General features: G+C 36.7%; 1 protein-coding gene across 2 annotated transcripts in view; it reads left to right on the top strand.

Annotated features, from left to right (window-relative positions):
- The first annotated feature begins 3,403 nt into the window (after positions 1-3,403).
- Positions 3,404-10,570, top strand: part of nckap1l (NCK associated protein 1 like) — a 30,183-nt gene continuing 23,016 nt past the window's right edge. For both annotated transcript variants that reach the window (XM_039798732.1, XM_039798731.1), the window contains exons 1-6: positions 3,404-3,577; positions 4,938-5,048; positions 6,304-6,396; positions 6,981-7,037; positions 8,849-8,991; positions 9,591-9,681. In XM_039798732.1, coding sequence (XP_039654666.1) covers positions 3,488-3,577; positions 4,938-5,048; positions 6,304-6,396; positions 6,981-7,037; positions 8,849-8,991; positions 9,591-9,681 — 585 coding nt within the window. In that variant the 5' untranslated portion in view covers positions 3,404-3,487. The remainder of the gene's footprint in view (positions 3,578-4,937; positions 5,049-6,303; positions 6,397-6,980; positions 7,038-8,848; positions 8,992-9,590; positions 9,682-10,570) is intronic.

The raw sequence follows: 10,570 nt of genomic DNA, 5'->3' as shown, positions 1-10,570 counted from the left end.
CCATCGGGGGGATTGTCTTGGCTTCCTTACTCCTTTAAAAACGATGGCGTCTAAGCTCCAAAGACTGTATATTTTATTATGCTTATGTACAATAAACCTTTGCATATCTGCAAACAAGTCTCTACTGATTGAAATGTTTATAGCAGGGTAGTCTGACGAATGTACATTGCTGGAATAAAGCCTGAGACGCTATGCTTTCTCTGCTATCTATTTTGCAAGGGCACCGCTGCAGCACCAGGGGCTACAGTAGCACTGCCCAACATGGTTGTGATTGGTTTAAAGAAATACAAACAAGCAAGAGCGTTTTTCCCTTTTCCCCGAGAATAGATAAGCAATATAGCCAGACCATACTCCACTACTGACACAGAGCTGTTGAGGTCTGTCAATGTGAGACTGATAGAAGGGTAACACTCATAGCACAGTAGTCTACATTATACTTGCCTATATTGTATTTATTAGAGAGGCCTACGTGTTTTGCCATCTCTCTTCTGACATCTGGGCTGCAGCCGGAGCTGCAAGCACTTCCTTAAACCCTTCCTCTATTATTACCATTACCTCCTCCTGCAACCCTGCTCACATAATGCAAGGAATACCCTGTTGTCTTTAATGTCTAAGGCCGTCACTAGTTTTTAATTGTGCATGTACACAACATCTACTTTGTTACTATCACTCGTTAGTTAGCCCTTTCCCTATTCATTTTCTCTGATATCTTTGGATGGAATATCCAGCCAGATTAACAAATGACAGATCTTCCATGATAGTTCATAGTTTTGGGGACAGAGTCTTCTCCAGAGCAGCTCCCAGGCTCTGGAACTCCCTCCCCCAAGAGATCTGCACCTCTGAGTCCCTCACCATCTTCCAGTCCCGCCTCAAGACCCATCTCTTCACCTCTGCCTATCCCTAGCCCCACACTCCCCTCCCTTTTCATCTGTGCCTGAATCGTTTTTTTTTCTTTCTGTTTTTGTTATCTACCTCCCCTGTAAAGCGACTTTGAGTCTATGAAAAGCGCTATATAAATTCAATTTATTATTATTATTATTATTATTATTATTATTATTATTATTATTACAGTTAATAGTTTATTTCACACAGTATACACAGTAATAGTCACCTTGATCATGTTCATTATTCTTATATACTGTGGATCCTTCCTGTATGATGCAACCATGTTTTTAGTTGTCATACATATTTCATACTTCAAACCAGATTCAGCAATCCAGGAACCAAAATGTTTAAAATTATTCATATTGCTGTTTTAATATTTCTATTTTCAAAAGCATTATATTTATTCTATCGACAGTGCTCAGGGATGATTGATGTACGTTGATTTGTTGATTAGATTTGATATTTTGATTTTTAAAGAGATGTATTGAGCTTTTGAATCATACTGTACAGTTTTACAAATTATATTTCAGACCCTGCACCTGTCTCTTTCTCCATAGCTTATACTAGCCATCCTCCAAAACCAACCTAGATCAAGCAAATGGTCCCTTCAGCACAGTAGATTTAACTTCAGTTTATTTTTATTCACTCCATATTCCACAGCTCCATTCTTGCTCTCAAATCTGTATGTGTGACCATAACCCTGTTTCAGCTACAGCTTGTGCATTTGGAACAAGTCCCTGGTTTCACAAATTACGAGTTGGGAAACCAAACAGCTCCATGCACCTCTCTCTTTCATAATAATATTTTTTGACTTGGCTCACTTCCAACAAGCCCCATCCCCTGCACCCCTCTATCCTCCCACATCCACATCCTCCTGTCTGCGTTTCCCAGACAGCCTTGTTAACATGTCTACCGCTCTCTGAGCTTCTGCCAGTAGGGAAATAATAAACAGATTATTTCTTCGAGGTACACTTAACATCAATCATCACTTTGCCTAGCGCTGTGCTTGCTGTGGTTCACTTTAGTGACTCTCATTAAGGAAATTACTCTCTCTAAGCTCTACAGTACTCTACGCTGCACTCTTCAGTTTACACTGTACTGGACCTGTAACTAAATTCCAAGAGAAGTTATTAAGGTCTTGCAGGAAAAACAGAAAGCAACACTTGGTTGCTGAATAGCTTGAGGGCTTTCTAGTTTACATGACAAAGTATTTAGTCTCAGTAGTTTTGCTGAATGTGAGAATAGCTTGATGATGAAGTAATGTGATTGTCCAACAGCTTTCCAGGTAGTATTTGTTTCTATAACTGTTTACGCGCAAAAAAATAAAGACTGTTTTTAGCTGATTTGTAAGAGATACATTCTAATGTTATGTTATTTCTTAGTAGCCAAATTACAGAGACTAAGCCTGGACTTTTGTAAGATTTACAAGCCTTTTAAACCCATGTGTGTGCCCAGGAAGCAAGCAAGTCCACAGCATAGACTGCCCCAAAGTTATGAAGTCCTATGATCCCCTGAAGTAACAACAAAAGGTGCTCAAATTTTGTGAATGTGAACCTTGTATCTATAACATAGTGTGTGTGGTGATAGCCCCTATGGTTCAATGTATCTCATCCAAGTAAACATCAAGTTTTGTGTTGGGATTGAGTGCAGGATTAGTTATTGCACATTTGTGAGCCAAATTCCCCTCGACAAATGTATGTATTATGCTACCTTTAAACTCTCACAACAGGACACACCTCTGTGTACATACACAACACACGCCATGTACAGTTAATATAGTCTGTCGGTCTGTCTGTTATTTGCTTTTGTGTGATATTGTTTGAATGTGTCACACACCCTCTTTGTTGCATAATTGATCCCCCTTTTATTCAAGACACACAGCTTCAGTTAGTAAATAGTGCCATCTTGTGGTGAAAGAAAGACCTTTATGAGGTCTAAAAATTCATCCCTGTTCCTGGTTTTCTTTAATGGCTGGTTAGTTTATACTAAAAGTAAAAATAGTATTGCATTCAGTGCACTTTACTTGAGTAAGTTAAATATGATTTGTACCTTTGTGCCATTCACAGGAGTCCTTTTACAGAGCAAGAGGAAGTAGATCAAACAACAATAGAGGCAGTTTAACAGACAGGAAACATTGACGTTGCCATTAATTTGCATAACAATATATTAATATAAATAAAGAATATAAATATATAAATAATATATGTTTTCTCTCCAGTATCATATCAATGTATTTAGTGATACAATGACTTTCGGGGACTGTATCTTCTTACAAATATGATTGAAAATCAAAATGTACCAAAATATTTTAAAAACAACCCTTTTCTTTGCCAACTTTTGGTAATATTAGGTCATCTTTCGAATTTTTGATTATTAATGTTATGAATATATTTATATCCACATTGTGACATACAGTTACAGTATGTGGGTGATTTTAACACTCAACTCAACTCCACTCATGGCTCCACCTCCACCCGTGAGCCACATGTGACCTATTGTCAGGGTGAGGCTCTGGGTGCACTTGTTTCCGACGGTTCGACTGCTACACAGCACCAGGAGGCCAAGGCTTGAACGGCGGGAGAGGTGTGGTGTTTCTGGAGCCATGGACTACCAACAGAAACTGGCCGAAAAACTCACCATCCTCAATGAGAGAGGGGATGGGGTGTTAATACGCATGAACTACATTAAGAAGGTGAGGGAGAATAGGAAGATTTATAAAGGCAAATGGTCTGTTTAACAGAAATAAGGAACTTGACTTTCATCTCATATGCTTACGCCTAGGTAGTTTTCTCAGAATTTGCACTTGTGTGCAGTTATTACACAATACAAGTTATTCACAGCTTAGGAATAAATTAAAATTGAATGATATTTATAAATGTATTCATGAATGTATATTGTCAGATTCCATAGAACTGTTAAAAGGGAGCGAGAGCTTGATTGTATAAAGACTAATATACATTTGCCTCTACAATACAAATAATAATGATTGTATGAAGCCAAACATATTAAAGTTCTTTATTTGTAATACACAAAAGTAGTGCAGAGTATGAGGATGCAATCCGACGGTAATAACCCAGTAATGTTATTATGTTACTCAAAATCAAGAAACTCTCCAGGGGCTGTAACTTAAACTGCAGTAAAGGAATGACGTGAGATAACTGTAACAACTGTGTAGTTTATTGTATACGCAGCACTGTCTTTCAACTGCAACTGAGCTTGTTTCTCCAAAGAGGAAGTGCAAACAGGAAGTCAGTCTGAGCTGTCAGTACCTCAAATGTCAGTTATTCTGAACAATATGCTGTGAAACTCACACATCAGATTAGATACAAAGAGACCAGAAAAATATTATGACGCAATCAAAGAATGTAATTAACTAATATACTCTAAGGTGAGAGAGTAGGCTATGATTGGTTATTTTGACAACCCACACATATCTGGATGTGACATGCAGAAAGTGACATTCTGGTCATTAGAAAATAGAACATGTTTTGTGTTTTGTGTACTGTGCACATGCACACATCCCCCTTTCGGTAACCCATTTTGAGCATGTGTATGCATGTACTTTATGGCTGCATTTATCAGGAGGAGAAGTGGACGGACAGTCTTATTTTGAGCCCAGTGAGGATGTGCTGAGCATGCATGCATATTTTATTTTTTTTTTTCACAGTCAGACTTCACACTTGGGAGCTGCTACACAGTCTTACATTCAGTTTCTAAACAGCCCCACAGGAGCAGTTCACTGTAAACTATTCTGCTCAAGGTCTCTTAAAGGGTGGGTGTTGTTGAGGGAGGTGGGGAGAGCATTATTATCCACTCTGCCCACAATCTTCACAGCTAGTCCATGTCAAGAGAATACATGGAACATGGTTGCAAGGCAAATCAAGTATTCAACTTCCAAAACCTGAAATACTGTATGACAAAAACGTTTTAATATGATTATTGAAGTTGAAACTAGGGTTTTTCTAACAAATCACGGTTTTGATTTAAAAGAAAAAGGATGTGCGAACTGTTCACATCCTCACATCTTTACCTTTTCCTAACCTCTGTTACAGACCTGTGCAGACCCTAAGACACGGCTGTCCCTCCTGACAGATAAAGCCATGGAGCCTGCCATCAAGTACATCAACAAGAAATTCCCCAACATTGACTTCAGAGGAAACATTGTATGTAGCAAGTATGATTGTAACCCTTTTCTTCCCACTTGCTTTCTACACAAGAACATGCTTGTAATGCTTCTTCTTTTTTTCTTTTTTGTGATGATGAAATTATTATTTTGGGATCTTGACGCAAAAAACGATAATTTAGTCAGTCAGTAAATAATGATTCTGTGATCCATTGAAAACAATATGACTTTAGGTTGAACTGACAAGGAAGCTGTTTGACAGTAAGTTTTTGTAATCACAAGCTAATATCTTCTGATCTCAAGAAAACAAATTATTATTATCGTATTATGACATTTTAAACAAATGACTTTTGAAAACGAAGTGTTATAAATGATCAGTGCTGACCCAAGTATGTCATCTCTGGCCTTCCAAAACTCTATAACACTATCTCTACAAGAAGTATATATCCTCCTAAGACCCAGCCCATTGACTTATGTCCACTGTAGTGGACATTTGAGTTTCATTCCTCTCCTTGGAATCTTTTGTGCTAGTCTCTTAATTCCTGCTGTACTGTACAGAGGACATCCTGGGCTTTTCAGTGATATGTTATCTGATTGGCTGGGAGGCCGGGAACCGCCTCTATCTTACAATTCAAAATGGAGCACATTTTATGGAAAGATAAGAGATGAGTCAAATATTGTTTGTCTATGGTTTTGTTACTATGATAATCATATATGTTCTTGTTCATTAAGGTGTTAGGAATCATATATTGAGTTCTGATAGCAACTACATTACGTATCTTTTGAAAAATTTGCCATTTTATGAATGTCAATTATAGTGGACATCAGGACTATCTTCATGTAAATAATGACTCCACATCTACCAAATGTGTCTGTTTTCATACTCAAATGATCCTGTTGTCCACTACAGTGGACATGCTGTAAATAAATAAAAATCAAAAAATTTAAATTGTAGGATGTTTTTTTTAAGGTATGGAATCACAAAAAATATGATTAGGAAAAAACTTATTTTCCTTGGTTCTCAGGAGGATGTGACATACCTGACCGAGTTAATGCACGTTGCAGTTGTAGTATTATAATTATTGATATTTGCTATATAATACATAAGTATCTGTTATTATGTCCAAACTATGTTCATATTTTTGTTTATTTCATGTTAACATTTGCATATGGACGATGGTTTAAATAGCAAGTGAAGCTAATTAACTTAAAAGAAGAAGGATGGCTTTTCTCACAATGTTAAGCTTCGTAATACCTGACCAGTAAAGACAAGTTATCATTATTGTTTTTTGCAGCAAAATCTGACCGGCATACAGCGACAGAAATCTGAAGTGTTGGCAGCTACAACAAGCTACTACGACTCTTTCCTGGATGTCATCGAGTTCAGGGTGATAGTCTCTCTTTTTTCACATAACATGACAAGATCAACAGCAGTGGAAGAAACAGAAGCATAACATAAAAACTGTATACATTAACAAATTGTGAAAAACAATGAAAATGAAAAATAAATATACATTATTCTTTCTTTCTTATGAAAAAACAAATCTGATAATAGAAGACAATGATGGTGTTTGCAGTATTCTATCTCTTTCACTATGTGTTTCCTGCTTTTTTGGTTTCCAAAATACATTTACATATAGATTGGTTTATTTTTATGTATGAAAATTATTGATTTTATTCCAGATATCAAGGACGGTTAGCTCACTGGGCTTTGGTGCTGCTTGTTACACCCCCCTTTACATTTGCATATTTCAGTGATGGAGGTCGCAGAAAGGCCCATGCATCCTCAGTATTTGTAAGATTGAGGAAAAACTCAATCATTATGTTAGAAATATGCAAATTTGTAATGATCACTGCTTCATGAATCTATGAAAATTATGACGTGTTTAGGAAATAGGGCTTAACATGATTTAAATGTTGCTTTTTGTTGTTGTGTGTTTTCTAATATTTTCCTTCTCTGTTCTTCATTAAGGACCACGTTTATGAGTTGCTGAACACCATAGATGCCTGCCAGTGCTTCTTTGATATTGTAAGTATTCATTATGTGGCTGGTAATTGTTTGAGGTCAGCGTAAGCACTGAGGTCATGCATAACATCTGCTGATAATCTGACAAGCTGTCACTCATTTCTCTACTTTTTATTCATTCTGCTACAGGGGCGATTCCAGGAGTTTTTTAAGTGGGGTGACACAGGGGGGAACAATAATCAGTCAGTAAGGGCCCAGGGGATTTTATCAGAATACAGCATAGAAAATCTGCTTAGAAATAATGGAAATATTGGATAGGATAGAACAAAACAATGTCATTTTGCTAAATAAAACACATCCCAGTCATTATTAATTATTTTCAACAAATTGTGTATCCAAATACAATACACATGTTCTATAGGCTCTTAAGGCAAAAGTTTGGATATTCATCATGGAAACATTAATAGGTCATATGACAAGGGCTGGGAAGATTTTTTTTCACAGAACTGTATGAAAATAATGTGCAATACACTTACAATTAACTTGCCTCAAACTTTAAAAAAAGAAAACCTTGCTGAACACAGTTTTCAGATAACAGGAAACAGAACAGAAATAAAGTGCAATACACAATTTATTTCTTACAGCAACAAGTGCTCTATACAGTGAGTTCAATATGTTTCTACTTCTAAACTGGCCTAAAATTTCAACAAAATACACAGTTGCCATACAATGTGTGTTTATTAAAGTATATATCCATTAACCAAATGGAAAGGCAGCCATTGGCAGAACAGGCAGCAAAGTGACAGTACTCTGATCCAATGGAAATCAAATTTGTCAGATTGACAGCATTCTAGCCCAATGGGGGCACCAGTGGGGGCCAATCATATTTCAGGGGGAGCCTCTAGACCATGTTCTACTACAATGCTGTTTACTCCTTACTGCTGCATACTGCAGGTTACCTTTTCTCTCCTCACTGCCGGTGCCCACGGTCTTCTCCTGTTCAGTTTATCAGTTTTTTTTATTATCATAATAAAGTGGCACCTGTTGTCTTGTGCATTATGTATATCCTACTGTATATTTCAGTGATGAGTGTCTCCTGTGATCTGATCTGAACAGTTAATGTGGGCATTTTAAGCACCTCACAATGCTTTTATTTATTTGGGGAGCATCTCTCAGCGCATGACCTTTTTTGACTTTCAAATATAACTGCAGATCCATTTGTCACAATAAATAGTGACTTAAGTCTCTTGAATGAATTATTATTGCTGCTATAACGCATTTCAGGGTAATTTGTCTTTGACATTTTAAACTGAAACATAATATTAAAGTGATATTTCACCCCAAATCTATCATAATTTAAACAACCCTCTCAGCTTGAAAGGTGACCATAGTGTGCTTAGCGAGGGAGAATAGTTACAATGGAATGCCATGGAGGCAGGTTTTCAGGTTTACTTTTTAACTTCTGTCTCAGCATAACCCACTTCTGTCTGTATGCCTGGTAAGTTTCAGACGCTCTAGATAGATATAGCTAAATATAGCTTAAAGTTTAAACAATTATCGCCATCAGTAAGGGAACTACAACCTTTTTACAGCCACTTATATGTGTTTTATATTCAAAAAAATCTCTATAAATCTATATGCTGGCAAATGCTTAAGACAATGCAAAAAAACTTTTTTTTTAAAAGTTTTTTTCAACCAAACGCTTAAAAACTTATTTTGATATGTTCAAACTGTGAGTGACAGTTAATAATTGTCTCCATTACCAATGTTAAATAAAAATGTCTTTCTTTTAGATCTCCATGTTAGCTCTACTGATAGGATGTAGTTTCAGTAATTTCATAACTACACTGATATGATGATATATTTGATTTCAGGCAATCAACTTTGACTTCACCAAGAACTACTTGGATCTGATCATCACCTACACGTCTGTTATCATAACGCTCTCTCGCATCGATGACAAGAGGGCACTGGTGGGAATGTTCAACTGTGCCCATGAGATGACCAATGGGAGCAGGTGAGAACACATAAAACTACTTGATGAAAGCAACATGGACTACAAAGTAAACGGTGGGATGGATGCGTTTTCCTTTTACTCATCCCTATTGATCGAAATAGCCTTAGGTCAACAAAGGGTTGTATTTGTTAAGTGCAGCTTTCTACTTTGGCTACCACAAACACTTCATTTAAGAGCTTTCATTCAAGCCTTTATGAGGTTTCACATCTATCAATACGACTATTTCTCTGATCCTCATAATTAATTAGAATATGAATCGACAGCCCACCACTAACCTTTTCTGAGTACCAAGTGGTATTCTCACATTTTAAGTCTGCCCACTTTGCAAAATATTTATTTATACACTCCAAAATTATGTTTATCTCAATTTGAGACATGAGCAGGCAGCACAAACATACATATTCAACGTGCACACCACACACATCTAAGCCCCTTGAGAGGGAACAGTTTCAGCTCTTCAGTATTTCAGCCATCCAAAAATCAGTGAAATCCCTGTAAGGGACTCTAGATTGACACAGTATTGACAATACTGCATTGTTATAATGTCCTACTTCTTTTCCCTGTCCTTGATTAATTGCATACTGTAATGAACCCTGCAGTGATCCGTCCTACCCACGGCTTGGCCAGATGTTTGTGGAGTATGAGCATCCTTGGAAGAAGCTCACTGAGGAGTTTGGCCCTCACACAAGGGTATGCTCAGTGTAAATATAAATATACAATACTGTACAAAGCTATAAACAGTTAAAGAGTTGCTTTAATTGAAAGGTGGATGGTGGCAGAGTAAAGTAAACGAAATGTTCAGCTTAATTAAACTTTAAAATCTGTGTTCATGTTCATATATTTAAACACAAAACATAAAACTAAATGGATGTAAGTATGATATGGCCACCCAAACATTACATACATAGATTAGTGAATGTGATTGTTGAACATCTCATTCCAAAACCATTATTATTGTATAATTATCTGTATCGCTGATACAATAATAGTACCCATTATGGTAACACTTTACTTGAAGGTATCGACATAATCGTGACATGACACTGTCATAACTATGACATGACACTGTCATGAACGTGTCATAAACGTTATAAACAAGTCATAAAACGTTTATGACTTCTGTCATTAAGTGTCATTCGGTTTTGGTCAAGTTGTCATGACAAAGACACCCTCTGGTAATGTCATCCTGGTTAATGTCAAGTTGTCATTACAAAGACATCCTAAACTAATTTAATGTCAACTTGTCATTACAAAGACATCCTAAACTAATTTAATATCAACTTGTCATGACCAAGACAACTTCTGGTAATGTCACTTTGATTAATGTGAACTGTCATAATCAAGACAACCCAAACAATGTCAACTTGTCATGACAAAAACCGAATTACACTTAATGACAGAAGTCATAAACGTTTATGACTTGTTTATAACGTTTATGACACGTTCATGACAGTGTCATGTCATAGTTATGACAGTGTCATGTCACGATTATGTCGATACCTTCAAGTAAAGTGTTACCCAAATCATTTTTACTTTTACTTACTTCTCCGACAGTGGCAGTTACACCGGTCTGTGTGGC

This window comes from Perca fluviatilis, chromosome 4 (genome assembly GCF_010015445.1).
Source record: "Perca fluviatilis chromosome 4, GENO_Pfluv_1.0, whole genome shotgun sequence".
Lineage (NCBI taxonomy): Eukaryota > Metazoa > Chordata > Actinopteri > Perciformes > Percidae > Perca > Perca fluviatilis.
This window is presented reverse-complemented; position numbering and strand designations above follow the sequence as displayed.